General features: G+C 36.5%; 1 protein-coding gene across 9 annotated transcripts in view; it reads left to right on the forward strand.

The window, feature by feature from the left end:
* LOC136846590 (EGFR adapter protein-like) overlaps positions 1 to 21,353 on the forward strand; it is a 1,014,562-nt gene that overhangs the window by 694,370 nt on the left and 298,839 nt on the right. For all 9 annotated transcript variants that reach the window (XM_067117457.1, XM_067117459.1, XM_067117456.1 and 6 more), the window contains one exon: positions 20,481 to 20,627. In XM_067117457.1, coding sequence (XP_066973558.1) covers positions 20,481 to 20,627 — 147 coding nt within the window. The remainder of the gene's footprint in view (positions 1 to 20,480; positions 20,628 to 21,353) is intronic.

Here is a 21,353-nt window from a genome sequence, read left to right on the forward strand (position 1 = left end):
GTGTCTCTGAAGGCCATCCTACCACCTTTGACATCCTCTTTTGATCTTGAGTCTTTTCATCTTTCTCGTTTTGGTTTCGTGTGTCTTTGAAGAATTTGAGTAATGCGAGAAATTTCCTTGTCGTTTCTTGTTTGTTGTTAAAAGTAGTGGTTTTAAGATTTTTATTTTTTTGTTGGATAGTAGTCTTGGTTTGGTTTAAATCTGGCGTCTGTTTTTGATGAGGTGATAAGAAATTATTTTTTTGTAGTAAATTGATGCCATTGAGTTCAACAGACTAAAAATAATAGAGTAAAAAATAAGGGGAGAGAGAGATAGTATAAATAAGTTCAAAACTCATTTCATTCCTTAGAAATAGTAGAAATAGAGAGAGAGAGAGAGAGAGAGAGAGAGAGAGAGAGAGAGAGAGAGAGAGAGGGGAGAGAGAGAGAGAGAGATAGAGATGGTGTGTATGTGTGTGTGTGTGCGCTTGAGAGAGAGATAGAGAGAGAGAGATGGTGTGTACGTGTGCATGTGTTTGAGAGAGAGAGAGAGAGAGAGAGAGAGAGAGAGAGAGAGAGAGAGAGAGCAATGCAAGTACTTAACTAAAAATTTTTTGGTAAATTCTCAGAATTTAAATTTTTTTTTTTTCGAATCATTTGAATTTGACACTGAGAAAGAAGCAAGACATCAAGTGAGATGCGATGATTTTATTTATAGCTCATAGTCACGATACACTTTCTTTCCCTTAATCCGTTTTCCTCGCAGGATCCTCCGGGGGATCCTTCAAGGGATCCTCCAAGCCGTACCCAGTTTTAATAAAGTGACACACTCCTCTCCTCATCTCTCCCTTCTTCCCCTAAGCCCTTTCCTATCCCCTCCCCCTACCCCCTTCGTGTCCCTCCCCTCCTCCACAACTTTGCTCCTGTCCTCAAGCGAATAGATCCAGTGTCCTCTCCGCAGCCTCCTCCTCCTCCTCCTCCTCCTCCTCCTCCGCCCTTTATTTTTATTGAGTCGTGGCTTCATAAAAGCTCCCCCTTTCCCGACCCCCTTCCCCTCGGCCTGTGCACAGTACAGTCGCCGTCGCGTCCTGTAGAGCAACGGCTTAATGAATGACTTCTCTGCGATCTTCTTCCCCGTTCCCTGTCCTTCCCCAATTACATCCTCTCTTAATTCTCCCCCCACCTCCTTTCCCCAATCCTCCTTCCTCCCCCTCCCCTCCCTCCCTCACCCCCTTTCAAAGCCAGCCGACTTTTGTTTTGGATCCGTTTTCTCTGCTGATTTGAAATGGAATTAGATCTCATTTCTGACCGCAGGGGTGGGTTTAGCTTCCATTCCTCTCTCTCTCTCTCTCTCTCTCTCTCTCTCTCTCTCTCTGTCTCTCTCTCTCTCCGAATTATCCTGCTTTTATATCCCGAACCCGTCATTAAACCTTCATGTCCCTTGTTGGTTTTGACATGTAATTTGAAACGAAAGTCATTTTGAAAGTTCGTTTCTCTCTCTCTCTCTCTCTCTCTCTCTCTCTCTCTCTCTCTCTCTCTCTCTCCATCTAAATGTTGCTCAAGCACCACTTAATCATAATGTGCTCTAGCTGGCTAACTATCTAATTTACTAACAACCTTATTTTTTTAGTGCATTTCTCTTACAGACATTTTAGAACATGGTTTTAAAGGCTTACGTTCTTTTAGTAAATGGGGAGGGGGAATGATGTAAGTATATACAGTATATATATATATATATATATATATATATATATATATATATATATATATATATATATATATATATATATATAACGCGTATGCAAACGGCATCGATGACCCAGGTATTCATGACTCCAGATAACACCAATTACAAACACTGTTATAAGAATAGAATGCGCATCAGCAGTATGTCAGCCCCTCTGCATGCATCGCGCTGTCACTACAATCTTAGATGATTTCACGCTTCTTGGAAATTAAGGTCCTTCCTTTCCGGTATCTCTTTTACTTTATGTATCCAGTGATTTCTTGGTCTTCCTCTCCTCTTCTTACGTAACACTTCCTAATTATACTCTTTTCGCGAATCGATAATCCTCCATTCCTTCCAAGTGTCCAGACCGCCTCATAATATACTGATTCCTCCTTTCACTTATGGAAAGATTTTTGCCATTGCTTCTACGTTTCTCCACATTTCCCAACCTCTCAGTTCTTCTTACACCATATACACTACGCAAACGGTCCATCTCAGCAGCTTCAATCTTTCTTTAATTGGCATTCAGCTTCCCCACTTCTTTCCCATAAAGGAGATTTGGCTCAACAATTCTCTCATACATTCCCACCATGGTTTCCGTGGCATTTCAAGTCTCTTTTCACTCTTTTGTATAAACCGGTTCTTAATTATCCTCTTCCCTTCGCTTATTTTGCGACTCGCCTCTGCTCTCATCCTACTATTGGGTGTAATACTGCATGAAAAGATACATAAACATTGTTTAATCATTTATATATGTCCGTGGTTGTCTGTCTTTGGACTAGATCAGAATACTGAAATATACACAAAATCATGCTTATATTTTATAACAATGTATTTACTAATGTTTCAAAATAAATTCATACATAACCGTTGTGTCATTGTTTATTAGGGTTGGTGTTTGTCTGTCTTTGGACAAGATCAAAATACATAAAATATACGTAAAAAACACGTATATATTTGTACTATAATGATTTGTTTATTTGGGTTCGTGTTCCTGCGTGTATGGACAAGATCAAATCACTGAAATGTCAAGTTTCTGGGATCCTCTCCAGAGCCAGCCAGACGTCATTAAGACGGCGGCCTCTTTTGTTCGTGACAGAGAGAGAGAGAGAGAGAGAGAGAGAGAGAGAGAGAGAGAGAGAGAGAGAGAGAGAGACTCCAACTCCTTGAACGACGCGCCCTTTGGCATCGTTTGACAAACCACAGACGCGGAATGAAGATACGGAAAACTTTCGATGGCCAAAAAAAAAGAGGGAGGGAAAAAAATTTCGTTCCACTTCTTCAGAAGTCCCAGTCAGAAGTTTCTCTCTCTCTCTCTCTCTCTCTCTCTCTCTCTCTCTCTCTCTCTCTCTCTCTCTCTCAAGTAATTCCGCCGACATTTGTGCCCGTGTGTCCGTGAAATTGAATATCGTTGCTAACTGTCACTTGTCTCGGACTGAATTTTTTAAGTTTGACGGGATGTTTTGGCTTAAAGGCGTATCTTCACGTTGGATTGCCTGATACCCATTTTCGGTTAATTCCTGATACTTCTTTTCGGTAAATTGCTCTACAATTTTAAGTTTCTCTACTTTGGGGCTGCTATTTCTCTCTCTCTCTCTCTCTCTCTCTCTCTCTCTCTCTCTCTCTCTCTCTCTCCAGTGATTTCTTCTCTTTATATTAATTAAGACAGAAATAAGTATGCTTACGAACTTTACCATGATTCATCATTATTGAATAATCAAAGAGAATTCTTTGAAATTGTCGCATTAAGCGAACAAAACCACTTCAGTTGATCCTTTTATAACAAAGATGAGTTCCTCTTTCAGAAAAAACAAATCCTATTTCAAAATATTTGGTATGAAGTGACATAAGACGACATGCACTGGGAAAAGATCACACGACCCATATAATATCCTTTTGGGAAAAAAGAAAAAAATTCAGGGATTCTAACCAACAATCGTACAGGGAAGTACAGTATAGTCACGGTGGCAACAATACGGCATCAGAAATTCATTTCTGCACCGTTTCACACCAGGTTAAAGAAAATTGAAACAGAAAGCTTATTTGCTTCTTTTTACTCGAGGAATTCTGAGCTTAAAACCTTTCGGCAGGGGAAAATTCTTCGGCTCGAGATTAAATAGACCATTTTCATTGCAATATACAATGCCTTTTACATTTCTCTTGGCTGCTGAATTCAGACTCCTGTCGTAAATTTCCTAAAGCTACTTCCCCTTCCTCCCCTCCCCCCTTTCCCTTCCCCTTCCCCTTCCGCTTCTTTCGGTATCAACACGGCCATTTTTGTTTGTTTATTTGCATGTATTTGTTTTCCTGAAGTGAAGTGCAAAATTAACTCGCCAAGTTTATCGCTGGTTTGCGGGGCCATTTGCACACTCATGCGTTAAAGTCAGTGACAAGGACTCGAGAGCGGAAGATTAAGTTCAGGGGTTTTTTCAGTACTTTATCTTTTTCAGTGAAAAATGTTGCCTCTGAACATCTTCCTGCTGAATTGGGGGTATTAACACTTTGTTAATGGGTTATTTAGCGTAAATATTGTAGCCATTCTAATACTGAATTGAATTGAATATAATATTTAGGCCAGAGGCCAAACACTGCGACTTATGAGGTCTTTCAGCGCTGAAACGGAAATTGACAGCAAATGGTTGAAAGGTGTAACAGGAGGAAAACCTCGCAGTTGTACTATGCAATTGTTAGGAGAGGGTGGAAAGTAAGATGGAAGAAAGAGAATATGAAACGAAGTACAGTAAAAGGAAAAAAGGGGTTGCAGCTAGGGGCCGAAGGCACGGTGTTAAGAACTTTATAGAGTTCTTCGTTGGGTGATCGGTGAACTACGGACTGTCACTCGATGGGCGAGTTCAATTCCCGGCCGGCTGATGAAGAGTTAGAGAATTTATTTCTGGTGATAGAAATTCATTTCTCGCTATAATGTAGTTCAGATTCCTGACAAGCTGTAGAGCCGTTCTTTAATGTGGTGGCTCTTAGCCACGTAAAATAAGTCTAATCCTTCCGGGCCAGCCCTAGCAGAGCTATTTAATCAGCTCCAGTGGTCTGAAGTAAAACTAAGGTATACTTTTTCTTAAGTATTACCTGCATGTACCATGAGTTTTGCCACGGCCTGCCCCAGAGACCATTCTAATATTACTGGCATTATCGTTGTGGTAGAGCCCCATGACTGGGATATCTGAAGGATATAAGAATGCCAGAAAGATTATCTGATTTGGTGTTATAGATTACCAGAAGGAAAAGGCTCAGAGAGAGAGAGAGAGAGAGGAAGAGAAGAGAAGAGACTTTGAAACCTTATTTAAAAAAGCTATAACTACGGTGAAACACGTGAATCTTGTAATGGATCTTCTCCCTTGAACAAAACTTTTATTAAAGATCGGTGACCTTTATTGAGATCAGAAAAAAGAATCCAATGGACGGAGAGAGAGAGGAAGAAATTCTTGGTGGGATTCCCGTAGTAGACCTTTCTGTCACGTCAAGCGGGAAGGTCAATATTAGACTGTGGACACAAGCCCTGACCGCCCCAAAGTATAGGTCAGTCGAAAATAGACCCAAATAGACTTCTCCAGGAAGAAGGTCTTCTTCATCCCAAGGACAATGGAGTGGAGGGACGCTTCGATTACGAACAAGAAGACGGGTTGTCTTTTAAGGTTTATTTCTTAAAATATTTATATCCCCCAAGAAAATTTTGAGAGTTTTTATTTTATTTCTGTTTGCATTACTGTATTTTGGGAGGATTTGAAAATAATTTTTTCTATGTTTTTTCCTGAAATTTTTATCCCCCCAAGAAAATTTTGAAAGAGTTTTCACTTTATTTCTGTTTGCGTTACTGTATTTTGGGAAGATTTAAACAGACATTCTTTTTAGGCTTTTTCGTGAAATTATTATCTTCCCAAGAAAATTTTGATGGAGTTTTAATGGTATTTTAGTTTGCATTACTGTATTTTGGGAGAATTTTCAATATATCTGATAATAGAAGAAAACATGTTTTTTTCTGAAATTTTTATATCCTCTGTGAAAATTGTAGAGGTTTTTACTGTATTTTTATTTGCATTGCTATATTTTGGAAGAATTTTCAAGATACAACTGACAAGCGAAGAAAAGGTTATTTGTTAGGTTTTTTCGGGAAATTTTTATATCCCCAAGAAAATTTTGAAGAAGTTTTTTACCTTTATTTTTATTTGTTTTACTGTACGTTAGGAGAATTTTCAAGATATAAGAGATAATAGAAGAAAACAGTTTTACATGTCTTGAAGATGTTACTTTATCTTAGTTTGCATTGCTGTATTGTGGGAAAATTTTTAAAAATGTAACATAATACAAGAAAACAGATTTACATGTTTTGCAAACAAAACTAAAATAAAAATTTTATTTTTATTTGCATTACTGTATTTCGGGAGAATTTTCAAGATATAACTGGTAATACAAGAAAACTGGTTTACGCGTTTTGAAGGAGTTTTGACTTTATTTTAATTTGCGTTGCTGTATTTCGCGTTTACCGGGAAAGAAAACCTTTGGAATCATTAATGTTATTATAGGCCTTGTCTATTAACTGGAGGTTGGCAATGGGAATTCACTGCTCTTTGGTGTGCCATAAAAATGTATGAGCATTGTGAAAAATAACGATGACAATGGTAATATTGTAAAAATATGATGGTTAATTATTTTGAGCTGCCTCTTAAGGATCCTTTGGGATAAAGGATATTTAATTCTTGACATTTACATATGAATTGATGTATGTCTTTTTATGGCATGTATTGGCCTCTCTCTCTCTCTCTCTCTCTCTCTCTCTCTCTCTCTCTCTCTCTCTCTCTCTCTCTCTCTCTCTCTCTCTCCGTTTGAGTAAAAGAGAAAGAGCGAATTGAAAAGGGAGGTTATGCATTTCTTTTTAAATTGACCGTACATTGAAGGGCCAATGTACCGAACCATTTTAAGGGAAAAGGGGTTATATTTCATAGCATTTGAAACTGACAGTGTAGAAGAGAGACGTCATTTACAAGGGTCATTGTTTCTCGTATCCATCCCCATAAAGGGAAAGGAAACAGATAAACGAGAGGAAGACGACGTTAACATAAATACGCTCCCATTGAATCATGGTATTCTTTTCCTAGTGGCAGCAGAGAAGGCGAAGAGCAGTACCAAGTACTATTGAGCTCCCGGAGGTAATTTGCACTCGTTTGGTTCTCTCGCATTGTTACGCCTCTGCCGAGCATTCGGACGAATGGGGATGACGGTGCGTTAAAACTGGTTAACATTGCGAGGATGCGTTGCTTCGGCTAATTGGGGAATACAATTACCCCTCCCTTGCCGAACCCCCTCTCCCCCCTCCCCATCCCTTTCCATTCCATTCCGCACGCATCATTACGCTGCGGCAGAAGGCACTCTCGCGTCGATGGCCCTTCAGTTCTCTCTCTCCGGGTTTTAAAGAATTCCGGCCGAAATATCCCCGGTCCCAAATCTCCCGATGGTGCATTTTGTAGATTACACCCTATAAAACTTACTGGCCCAGTAAACACTTGTTCTTTGCCCTCTGGCTCCAATTTTTTATCCCACCCTTTTAACGCGCTCCCCTCCCTCCCTGGAGGATTCTCAATGGAAGATTTCTTTTAGTCGCCCCTGCTCGTCTTTTGGGAGCTAAAGGCTCGTTTTCTATGGCACTCACAATGTTCCGGTTCTGTTGTGTAGAGGCCCGGATCATATATAGTGTAGAATTGTAGATTCATTCTCTTTTTTTATTTTGTCCTTTGCTGGTTTGATGTTATTTTAAGACACGGCATTAGAAACGACTGCGAATGAGAGTCTAATGATTCAGTGTTTGAAACAAATTTGAATACTGATGCAAAATTGCACGAAGGACTTTTGTAATTCATAAAGCAGTTATTACGTACACATATTTTCTTTACATACTACCTGTGCTAAGGAGGTTATATTTCTGGTTCTGTTAAATTACGATAGTAAACTGTTTAAAGTTCTACAAATGAGTAGATTTATAAATGGACAGGAATATACTTCTAAAGGGAGAAGGCCCTTTTGCAGACGGCAGAATCATTTTTCTTATATTCTAGACTTAAGCAACTGAAACTATGCGTAACTTTTCCGTAGATATCGGTAACCAAATTTAGTTCCTGGCTGGCGTACAAATGATTTGTTTTTGGGATAGATAGGAATATAAATTTTATAGAGAAGGGGTAGACTGTGCAACATTGACGAAGCATTGTGGTCTCCAGAGGCTTTCATTTTATTTTATAATGTTATACATATGAATAAAAACTTTTTTTGAAATGTAGGAAGAATACAAACCGTTTCTTTTTTTAAGACCATTACCTCCTCCAAGTTTGACTTGACGTCTCAAGGAATTTCCGCGTTTGTTGTATCGCTGACATGTATCTACAAACTGCTTGTTCCGTCGCTGATACAATTTTAATTAATATATATATATGTTATGTGAGTGTGTGCGTGCGTGTGTTTGTGTTCGCGCGCGCGTATTGTGAGTGGGTGTGTGAGAAGGTTAACTGACAGCTTGAAAAGCAGCTGTATACATCTCACCCCCATCAGAAAACCATTACGAGTCTATCAAAACTTTTCTCCCCTTGTAGCTACGACACCGATCAAAGGATTTTTTAAAACACGGAGAAAGCAAACACACTCTGAGATCAAATACTTTAGAGTAAATGGCATATTCAGAAGGGTTGTTGTCTTAAGGGACATTTCCCAATGTGTTTTTGAGAGAGGAATACCTCACTTAACCACATGGTAGGCGGAGTGGTAGGTGACACTAAGACAAACAGCACAGAAGTGCAATATTCAAAGTGCTAAGGAACATGAATGGAAAACCATCTGAGGCAGAATTCGAGGTCGGATTAATAGAGGGTTACGGGTGGGAAGAGGGGTTTTTAGTTCCTCGTTGGGCGAGTCGGTAGAGTTGTCGGCTGGCACTCGCTAGGCCCGAGTTCGAGTCTCCGGCCGGCTAATGAAGAATTAGAGGAATTTATTTATGGTGATGGAAATTCATTTCTCGGTATAATGTGGTTCGGATTCCACAATAAGCTGTAGGTCCCGTTGCTAGGTAACCAATTGGTTCTTAGCCACGTAAAATAAGTTTAATCCTTCGGGCCAGCCCTAGGAGAGCTGTTAATCAGCTCAGTGGTCTGGTTAAACTAAGGTATACTTAACTAAGGAACATAAATGGAGAACCATCGGAGGCAGAATTCAAGGTCGGATTAATAGAAGGGTTACGGGTGGGGAGAGGGGTTTACTTTAGCGAAAAACGGAACTGCATTCATTCCTGAAGTAAGAATGGGTTCCATGTCCTCAGAGATCTTACATGTAGTAACACACGGCCAATTGAGCAGCACTCATGGCCGTGTGGTTTAATGCGCGTCACTGTAGTCCTGAGTTCTTGTTTTCCGTAGTTCGAGTCCACGAGATGACGAACTTATTATCAACTAAAAAATTTCCCTTCGGGTAACATATATGAAAATACATTGATTCAAGTAGAACGAATTAAATATTAAAGGACATTTGCTTAGCTTATATATATATATATATATATATATATATATAATATATATATATATATATATATATATATATTATATATATATATATATATATATATATATATATATATATAGATAGATTTAGCCGTAGAAATTCAAATTGTTTAAATGAGAACATGATCCCTATGTTATTTGCATCACCAACATTTGAGAAATTCTTACCAAAATCTTCAGAGTTAAAACAAGAAGAGACAAGTGATTTATAAAACTGTGACAAAACGTACTGTAAATCTTATTTTGACTTTATCGAATACACATGAAAATAGATTATTATCATAAAAACTGGACTAACTGTCAGTGAAACACGTATCTCTAAGGAAGTTTCTGCGTGTGTAGATAGATACATAACAAATATACATACACATACATAACAAATATATGTGCAAGTGCCTATTTGCCTATTCCCGTGTATAAAGGGACCATGCTGTGTAAAAAGAAAAAGAATAAACTCTTAAATTCTTGGAATCTTTCTTCAGCACCTTTGGGAACCCTCCCTAGGAATCCCCACTTTTGGTAGATTGTCCAGGGAGTTTGGAAGCGATTCTTCGAAGCCCTTTTAAGCAGTGAATAATGATCTTGAGAGAGAGAGAGAGAGAGAGAGAGAGAGAGACGGTAAGGTTTGATCAAAGGATATAAGCAGAGGAGGAGTAGAAATTGTATTGTGGGTTCATATTGTATGCAGGAAATTTTACTGTATCTTTCAGTTCTTGAGAGAGGAGAGAGAGAGAGAGAGAGAGAGAGAGTAGAGAGAGACGGAAGAGGTTTGATCAAAGTTTATAAAAGCAGAGGGGAGAAGAAATTGTATTATGGGTGCATATTGTATATAGGAAATTTTACCTTTTATTATTTAAGTTTGTAAGGTAGAAACTCTTTACGATGACCATTACAATCAAAGTACAGGTAATTAGACTGTATTTAATTCCTTGAGAAAGCATTTGATTATTTTGAAAATATTTTACTTGTATTATGTACTGTTTTCACGCCAGTTGATTTCACTTAATATTTTCGTCATGTAATGGGAAAGCGCCTCCCATCATTTAATTAGGTTTAGAAAAATATTTTTCCCTCGTTGACGGCAAGTTTATATTTTCCCCGAAAGAATTTGCCTAAGTCGTGTGCAAAGTATATCTGCCTGTTTTCCAAACTTGGCTTATTAAGGAGGAAGAAGCCTTATTAGTTTACCCAATTATGGAAATATGTTTTTTCGTTATTTTTTCCTTTTTTGATATCTTTTTTTGTAGGACTCCGTAACCTTGAGCCATGATATTCAGAAAGTGTTTTCATTTATGATTTTATTTTTTTGCTTGCTTGCTTGCTTGCTTGGTGAATTTTGCTGTGAATTTTTGTCAGCAAATGAAGGATGTCTTTCTTCTAGTATTTCACTTAGCTTTAAATGAACGTATGCATGAGTATGTACATGTATGTATTTCCATGTATTTGGTGTATATGTTATTGTCATTTGCTGCATATTGAAGAACATTACCGTGTGTTGCTTATTAATAGGAGGACCTGTTTAGTGTTGACACATCTGTTGCAGCTAGGCTAGGTTTTATGAAATAAACAAAGAGAAGTCCATTTCACATATGACATTTGCAAGTTTCATGGACGCACTTGCATTGTGGCACATCCATGATCTTGCTGACGGAATGATCAACGGGTTTAATGAACACATCACTGCTGTCTTCGTAGTGGTTATTGTTCAGCCCAAGACACAATAGTGATATCACCTTGACTATCATTGCTTCGAGGAATTGATAGAGGTTCTTTTTGAAAAATTTTCTAAGATCACTCGTCTTTAAGAATGTAATTAAGGGATTTTTTCAGTCATCGAAAACCTGCTGTATTTTGGACACCTTAACAAAGGCATTTATGAGTTAATTTTGTCTTGATGAATTTTACAGTCTCCTAGAATTTTGTTTAGAATTTTCTTGAAAAGCAAGAGAATAATATTCTTCTTGTGTACTTAACCTTACATGTATGTACAAAATTAAGACTTCTTTCCTCCTAACACTTCTTTCCTCCACCACAGTTTGTAGAGGCAAGATATTTGTAAAAAAAAATGTTGACTAAGAAGATGGTTTTTTTTTTCAAGATGGATACAAGATTCTATTAAAAAATGACGCCTATCGTAGCTCGTATGAATTATGGAAAACATTTTTTATTTGTATGAGCATTGTAATATTTCTTTCCAATTTCCATTAGCGTTATGTTGACAGTCGTGTTTTAGAAATACAGTAAATATTTGTGTATTCCATAAAACAAAGAGCCTTTAGTTTTCTGAAAAAAAAAACTATTGTGCCGGCTTTGTCTGTCCGTCCTCACTTTATTCTGTCCGCACTTTTTCTGTCCGCCCTCAGATCTTAAAAAGTACTGAGGCTAGAGGGCTGCGAATTGGTATATTGCTCATTCACCCTCCAGTCATCAAACATACCAAATTGCAGCCATCTAGCCTCAGTATTTTTTATTTTATTAAAGGTTAAAATTAGCCATAATCGTACTTTTGGCACCGCTATAGGTACCAAAAACGCAGGCCACCACCGGACAGAAGACTATTGCGCCGAAGAAACTTCGGCGCATTTTTTGCTTTTTTTTGTGCGCGCAAGACCTCAATTGTAAATGATTTATGATGATTCGTTTTTGAGCACGTCATAAATTTTGACGCTTATACGAAACTCAGAAAACAAAAAATCTGATTCGAAAACTTCGACACTCGTGTACAACGCTAAAAAAAAAAGAGAGAAACATTCTAATTCACTTGTTTTCGTGTTTTACGAAACTTTCCCATCTCATGCCAAAACATATCTCGTTTGAGTTCCCTCTCGAAGGAAGCCATTGTCATAATCTGCAGTCCCCTTTTCTCATCCCCTCAATAATGTAACACGGCAACACAATAGCCTTATGATGTCTGCAGAGGCAGTACTTCAGCCGAGCACAATGGGATGGAAGCCCAATATCTACTGGAGACTAAAAAGAAAGAAGGAAAAAGAAAGAGCGACGCTGTTATTCACGGAGCCGATTCGATTCCTGACACGTTCGGGCGTGTGAGATTGTTGTTTTTGAGACGTGCTGTTCTTTCGCTCATTTATATATGTATATGTATATGTATATGTATATATATATATATATATATATATATATATATGTATACAGTATATATACATATATATATATATATATATATATATATATATACATATATATATATATATATATACTGTGTATATATATATATATATATAAATTTCTGACTCACATCAGGATTGCACTCAGAGTCTTTCAATTGAAAGACGAGATAGATCACCAACCACAAGTTCGATCTGATGAGTCAGAAATTTATTCTGTTCCAAACGTAATTGTGTTGATTATTTCTAATAATATATTATATATTATATATATATATATATATATATATATATATATATATATATATACACTGATTACTTTGTCATTAATTCACTTGTGACATAGATGTTAGAACGCTAATTCCTCAATATAATTCCTTTACCTTTAGAATAACTTACATCGAAAATGTGCATCTTCCCCAGCTTGAATTCGAACTTACGCGTTTGGTTTTGATACAGATGAAGCCAGTTTACCTATGCATTTTGGCTTTATTAATTTTTTTTGTACTATAAAACTAGGCACAGTAATCACTTGGTTCTGTAATGTGCGTTTTTTTTTTCAGGAACCTTTCGCTTATTTTAGTGAAGATTTTCGCAAAAAATGTAATTTACATATCAGTGGAAACAACCAGAGTTCTATTTTTAGAACAGATTATTTTGACTAGCCATTTTACAGCTTTGGGGATTAAGGCAAAATTTTAAATTGATTTGCAGTTTTTGAGAGAAACTAAATTGTGTATGAATTGGTGGTTAAACTGTAGGTAATGATTACCAGAATTACCTTTTAATGAAAATTTTTGCGAAATCTTTAGCCTCCTAACAAACAAAGGTGACCAAAGCTTTATTTGATTTAATTTTGCGATTCCAAGGATAGTTCTATGTAGAGTATAAGCAGTAATTTTGAAAAAAAAAAAACTTACCATAGTCTGCATTATAATGATACCTTGGCTGCATAAACATTTTTCTCGCAAAACTTGGCAACGTCCGTTTCATCGGAGCCATCAAAAATCCATATCGTAGGACGCTAAAATACAAAAAGAAAAAAAATCAATTACCTGAATTTTTCCTCGCCACTCATTTTACGGCCTTGCGGTCCCCGCGTGGAAAGTTCGAATTGAATCGGCATTTGCAAGAGCAAATGAAAATTGTCATTTCTACTGCGTTCCCGGTTGACTGCGCCCGCCCGTCGGGAGAGCCCGATCAAAGTTCCCTTTGCTTTCTCGAGCCTGAAATTCTGGGGAGAAGAGGTTCATCCCGGAGACTCCAAGAAAGATTCATCCTTTGGAATTTCGCTTGTGGTCTCTCTCTCTCTCTCTCTCTCTCTCTCTCTCTCTCTCTCTCTCTCTCTCTCTCTCTCTCTCTCTCTCCAGTCTGTAGGGGAGGGGGTGGTCGGTGGTTCTCGGTCCAATTGTCGTCTCTTGTGAGATTTGGTCTGGGTGATGGTCTCGAGCGAGACTTAGGTCTTGGTCTCGAGTCTCGAAATGGAAATGATACGCGTTGGGCACAGAAGAGATAAGGTGGTGTTTGTTGAGGGATATGTTGTGAGTGTTATGATAACAGTAATCAAAATGCATTGCATCAATAATAAAAGTATACATTCCTATCATTGTTATTTTTAACTTGAATGGACAAACAATTAAGAACACCATTCTTGGTTGGTCAGATATCTCTCATATCAGATAATATATATATATTTATATATATATATATATATATATATATATATATATATATATATTATATATATATATATATATATATATATAGAGAGAGAGAGAGAGAGAGAGAGAGAGAGAGAGGAGAGGGTAATCTGCATGCCAGTAATAATAATTATTTATCACAAATCCTCAGATTTTTTTTTGTTCGTGAAAAAAACTGGTTATAATTAAAATCGTGTATTTAACATGCCTTTATGTATGTGAACCATTTATCTGAATTCACTAATTCCAGTTACATCAATTAGTAAGGGTCGCCTGCATAGTGTATATCACTTTTTCCGGCTGTTTTTCAAAAGCCGATGTTTAATTAATCTGACAAATGCATCACCATATAACTATTTCAACTCCTAATCCATGTTTTTGACAGCCGGAACTTCAGATTCTAAAACTGAGCCAGTTATAAAATGGAATCATTTCATTGTACCTGGAATAAAAGGCATGGAATAGATTGTTGTTTATATGTGTATGTTTCCATACGTTTAATTCTGTCGTCATGATGGTCTGTGTACATGCGTATTTCTATAATTAGAATAATGTTTATTAAATTAAACTTCTTCTTCGTTTTAACGTGCTGTTTCCCATTTTTATATGGGAAATGCACGATGCCTTCTTTTGAAGGACTTTGATTTGGCGTTGGGGTAGGCCGTAGCCTCGATCGGCTGCCCTGCCTGACATCGCTTAGACCCCGGTAACGAATGTGTACATGTATTGTACCAAATCCCCAGCCCCCTTTCTCCCAGCATCGAGGAGAATTAAACATGTGATATAAAATGAAAAATTGATTATTTTACTAAAGTGTCTTTGTATCTGTCTGATAAATATCTTATCGTTAGCTTGCAAATGCTGATTTATTATAAGAATTTGTTTGTTTTCGGGCAGATGCTCTTTAAAACTCTTTCGTCAAGAGCATATTATCTTCCTTTTGCTTGTCTTTACATGTCTGTCATTTTACCGCTGAACAAGGTTAAGAACACAGTAATTAAGATATATCTCCTTCCTTTTTGTTAAGAAAGTCAGTGATAAGGATTTGTCATTATCTTTTGATGCTTAATCTGTTTCTGTTAGTGAATATGCTTAATCTGTTACTGTTAGTGAATATGCTTATGTTTAGTCATATCTCTCTCTCTCTCTCTCTCTCTCTCTCTCTCTCTCTCTCTCTATATATATATATATATATATATATATATATATATATATATATATATATATATATATATATGTATATATATATATATATATATATATATATATATATATATATATATGTATATATATTATATAGATGATATATTACATATATATATATATGTATGTATGTATACATCTATATAATATATATATATATGTATTTGTGTGTGTAATATATAATACATAACATAAGTGTGTGTGTGTTTGTGTGTGGTTTTAATCATAATGATGAGTGATTTTCTTAATGTACTTCTTCCCCTCCGATGTTGGGGAACCATGAACTTGAATAGAGGGAGGATATAGGACTGAGGAAACACACACACAAACACACACACACGCGCACACACACGCTCACGCACACACACACAGACTCTGATGGTGTAAGGGAACGAAATTTCTCCAGTTGAGAGAAACAAATTTTGGCATTAGAGTTTTTTTTTTAAACAAAAAATCAAAACTTCCACTTCATTTAAAAGGAAAAAGTTTGTTATCGTCTGCTCTCTTAACAAGATTATTAATTTATCTTTTATTTATTTTTAACCTGTTTAAATTGACATATTTTTTTCTGCGTATATATTTTTCTTGATCCCCTTGTTAATGATTAATTTATGTATATATATATATATATATATATATATATATATATATATATATATATATATATATATATATATACATATATATATACATATTTATATACATATACATTTACAGTATCGAAAACAGATCCTCAGTTACTCAAGGAGATTAGCTGAACTGTATACATATACATGTAAATATATACATATACATTTAAGGTACCAAAAAACAGATCATCAGTTACTCAAGGAGACTGGCCTGAACTGTCATTAAGAAGTTTGTCCACTAATACCAATAATTCAGAGATAAAATTGTTAGTTCTCTCTCTCTCTCTCTCTCTCTCTCTCTCTCTCTCTCTCTCTCTCTCTCTCTCTCTCTCTCTCTCTCTCTCTCAACACCAGTTCAAGGTACAAAAACGTCATTGAGTGGAAGTGAAGTGTGCATGAGATTTTCAAATTATGAAATGATTCTAGATATTAATTATGATGCTTTGTGTAGCTTTATTAATGAGTAACGTTAAATTTTATGTACTAGTTTTATTGCGAATTAAATTGTTTCATAGAAATGATAATTTACTTTGAGGGCGCTTGGCTCTGTGAAAGAACACTATGATAAACACCTGCTGATAAACACCCGCCTCTGTTTGTAAGCGATGGCTCTGTGATAGAACTCCTTATGATAAACACCTGCAGCTAAACACCTGCCTCTTTTTGTAAGCTGTGTTTTGCTCACTTTTACCAGTACAGGTAAAATTATATTCGTTGTTGCTGCTGTTCCGTAAATTGGGTCGTTGCGTTCCGAGCACTTTCCACTTTCTTTTTACCCATGGTACCTGTGTCCATAAAAGTGTGCTCCAGTGATCATCATCATCTATGTGAGAAATATATATTTTTTATGTATAAGGCACATTATTTTATATGTAAGGTACATTATTTTTCGCATTTTAAGGATAGCAGGAGCTGTATTATTTCCCTGGGAGTTGGAATTTTAAACCTTGAATGGAAATTTCTGTATTTTATTCAAACCAGCAGGTTTTGAGTTTATCTTTATTGTGCGACTTGTTTTTGTGCGCCTACCCTTAATTTCAAGTACAGCGTGTACTCAAAATTTATACTCTGCATAAAACAGTCTGTCAAATTAAAGGATTTATTTGAATATATTAATTTATGTTATTTTAAGCATATCGAAAATATGTTTTTAAATACAAAGCAGCTTTGAATAAATGCTTTCAGAAAGATCATTGTCGACCAGCTACAATGACTGCCTGAAGTCTGTATCCGAGATTCTCTCTCTCTCTCTTCTCTCTCTCTCTCTCTCTCTCTCTCTCTCTCTCTCTCTCTCGCTATTAATAGCACTTTTTGATGACATGTCATTTCAGTCAATTTCACGAAACGTTTTTGAGCAGAAATCTTCGAACGTTTTCCAGCAGAATGCTGCGTGAGAAGGGTTAGACTGAACCAGCGCGGATTCAGAACAATATCGCGACCTGTTCAATATCGTTAAAGTCTTCGGCCAGGTAATTGCTGTTGATTAAGGCGTAGATTTAAATTGGAAGTGTCCGTCAACTATTCCAGTTTCTCTCCCTCGCGTCTCCCCTCCCTATCCATGGGCAAGAATGGGAAGGGGAAGGGCCATGGAAAGTGAGGTGGGGGAAGGGGGCGAGTGGAGCCATCTGCTGATTGAGTTTGAAACTATTGACGGTTGAGAGAGAGAGAGAGAGAGAGAGAGAGAGAGAGAGGGGGCTGGGGAAGGGGGAAGGCCTTTCGAGCAGAAGACTTTGAATGCATTCATCGTCTAACTAAGCCTAAGGAAACTTTTTTAATACGCATTAGCACTGTGGGTGAAAGTCTCCCCCTTTTCTCAACCACCTCCCTCCCCTTCCCCTCCTCCCCCTCCCCAAGCCTTCAACGTCACGCTCGACGGTGAGGGAATGCTGAAAAGGAGTTAGGGAGTTACAATACCTGCGAAGGTGCTTTCTGCTCAACGCACCTCTCCCTCCTAAATATCCTAGCCCAGGGGTGGCCGCGAAGAAGAACGACTTTGGCCCTTATGGTTCGAGAGCGCAATCGCTGTATTCCAGTTAACGACTGAGTAGGCGGACTTAATTAAGTGGTGAGCAACAAATAAGAAATCCGACGAAAATGCGGAGATTTAAAAGCAAAGCCTTGTGGGGGGAGAGAGAGAGAGAGAGAGAGAGAGAGAGAGAAAGCCCCGAAACAAAAGAACATCGTCTTGCACCTATGCCTTGTTCCTTCCCCTATTGCGGTTTCCTTGCTTCTTTTGTTTAACTGAGAGTATTGTCGTATTTTTATCTTTTCTGTCTTTCTTCTTAACTTCTTTGGATTCTGGATTTCTTAATATCTTAATTATATGCTTTTCCGCACGTGCCGAAGGCGTCATTCTTATAGCTTCACGGAATGGCGTGATGGTAAACAAAACAAGTACCAAAGGGTTAAATCTCTCTTCTCTCTCTCTCTCTCTCTCTCTCTCTCTCTCTCTCATAAAAATGCAGAGACGATTAATATGAAAAATTCAGATGGTTGAATGGAGCCTGCAGCTCATCCAAAGTCAGTTCTAAAAATATGTTTGTTTATTTATATATTCAAATATGCAAGCATATATACATACATTCATACAAATATATATACAATATATATATATATATATATATAATATATATATATATATATATATATATATATATATATAATGGTACAGACAGGTGAAGACATACTGTGGAAAGGTATTGTAAATAAAGTACCGAAATAGACAGGAGGCGGGAGAGTGAGTTTAAACTAACAGGTAAACCGCGCTAAAATATGAGGATCCAGTATGCTGATAGTGATAGTGAATTTTTGTGTAAGAGCGTTCATTCACGATTCATCAATTGGAAGCGAAAGTATGACAGTGGCCGTGTTTTTTTTTTTTATTTGGACTATCTCAGTAGGTGAGATAATTTAATGTTGAAGAAAATATTTATGTATTTTATTGGTAAATTGATTTTTTTTTTATATAATTTTACTGTAAGAACGGAGGCAAGCAATTGTTTTAACAATTGTATCTATCCTTATGCGAGCGTGTATATGCATGAGAGAGAGAGAGAGAGAGAGAGAGAGAGAGAGAGAGAGAGAGAGAGTGAAAAGTTTGTGAAAAGCATTATACCTCCAATGATACCAGGCATATATCTTATTTGAAATTCATCTTCAGCATTCAAAACGACTGTAGGTTCGCATATCTACTTGTAGACAAAGTATTTATATAAGTGCGGTAAAATTCTTTTAATGTTCACCGATTATTGTGATAATGTTTATAAACAGGAAGTGCAAACATTCACCCACACACACAGACACACACACACACACTCACACACACAGGTTTGAGGTTCAACATTAATTTTTTTCCACTTTTATAGATTTGCCAGATAAAAGACAGAATTTTTTAGTCTTTGTCGTATTGTAAATGTGTGTTTCAAGGCAAAACAGAATCAGTTGTGTTTTTAATTAACAAAATATTCTGGTATTTCTCTTTAACTGTTTTTTTAACTGTTTCTTTTGTACTCTCAAATTATAACTGTTTCCTTTTTTTTTTTTTACTAAAAAATTATCCTTCCAGTTATCGAATCATATTTAATTTATAATTCCTTGAACCATTCATATCTTTTAGGTGCATACACACACATCTTAAATGTAAATATTCTCAGTAAATTGGCAACATTTTTTATAGTAAAGAAACTACGAGGACTGCACTTTAGGATAGATTCGTTACTAGTATATTGAAGTGACCATTTTCTATGTGCGAAGTGTAAAAGAAAACGAATACTTAAACCTTCGTTCTCGTATGGGTAACTAATGTAATTTTCGGAGTCACGTTGCTCTTAATTAGTTTATGCATTTTCGTTAAATGCTATGTATACGTATATGTGTGTATATATATATATATACACATATATATATATATATACGAGTATATATATATAATAGATATAAGCAGGTATTTGCATATGCATTATGTAGTAAAGTATCAACGTGCTTGCGTACATACCAGAGTTTGAATTGTCCAGGTATGATGATTATCTACTTTTATCCTTTATTAATATTATACAATAATATATATATATATATATATATATATATGTGTGTGTGTGTGTGTGTGTGTGTGTGTGTTTTGTGTGTAACTGAATCACGAAAATATGGAACGTGATGAATATATAAATAAAGACAAAATCCACGAAGGAAAGAGAAACGGTGGAGTGCTGGAGGCCTTTCGACTTGTCGTCATAACAGACTGCTAAGTAAAGACGACCGACAAGTCGAAAGGCCTCACTGCAGCACTCCATTGTTTTCTTCCTTCATGGATTTTGTCTTTATATATATATATATATATATGTGTGTGTGTGTGTGTATATATATATATATATATATATATATATATATATATATGTGTGTGTGTGTGTGTGTGTGTGTATATATTTAAGCTGGTATTTGCATGTGTATATACATTAGATGTCAGTATATATTTAGTTAAATGTACTGCTTACATATAAGACTTTTAAAAGTCCAGTTACGACGACTACCGTTTTTATCGTTACTTTATTTTCTTTTTTCCAGTCGGTGTATATGGCCCACGCCTTGAGAAGAATTAGCTACGCGACGTGTGACCCAGACAATCGACAATTCAGCTTTCTAGCACGGGAACCCAAGGGTCATTTTTCTCTGCAGTACTGTCACGCTTTCCTAACCCACACTCCTGATCAGGTAAGTGAGAGGATTTGATGATGAAAGTCTTTCAGTCTGATGGGCAGAGGGTTCTGCATTTAAGAAAAATGTTTATTTTCTTTTAAGTTTTTTTTTTTTTTTTTTTTTTTGCCCAAAATTTTTCGTTTTTTCGTCTTAAAACGTCTTTTGGCTTATATCCTTCCTGGCTTTTTATTTGTTTATTTATTTATCTATTTATTTATTTACTTTTACTGTATAAATTATGTAGGCTGATCACTGAATCTCTTCTAAGCATCTCATATGCATAATGATCGGTATATGCTTTATTAATAATTATTTGTAATTTTGCTCTGTAGAATTTTATTGACTTGAGCAATCCGAAATTCGATTTAGAGATTTTTTTTTTTTTTTTTTTAGTGTTCGTAGGTAGATGAACAAGATCTTGTTTCCATTTTGGATGTGGCGTACAGAAGTGATCTCTTGGAATTTAGTCTCGAATATTATCGCGTGGAGAATTGATTGGATTAAGTCTGTAGCTGTTACTTGCGATTAGATTTTCTTAAATAAATCATCAGTTGTCATTGAGACAGTTGATCATAAAGTCGATATTCTCAAACCACCGGCGTTGCCATATCCTCACCGCTAGTGATGACTGCGTTTGACTTCTTTTAGGGAGAATACGTTATAGGCAGTCCTCACTCAACCTGCTAATTTGAATATTAGCCACGGAAGATATTTGGCGTGGGTGTTGCTCCTCGGAAATTT

This window comes from Macrobrachium rosenbergii, chromosome 15 (genome assembly GCF_040412425.1).
Source record: "Macrobrachium rosenbergii isolate ZJJX-2024 chromosome 15, ASM4041242v1, whole genome shotgun sequence".
NCBI lineage: Eukaryota > Metazoa > Arthropoda > Malacostraca > Decapoda > Palaemonidae > Macrobrachium > Macrobrachium rosenbergii.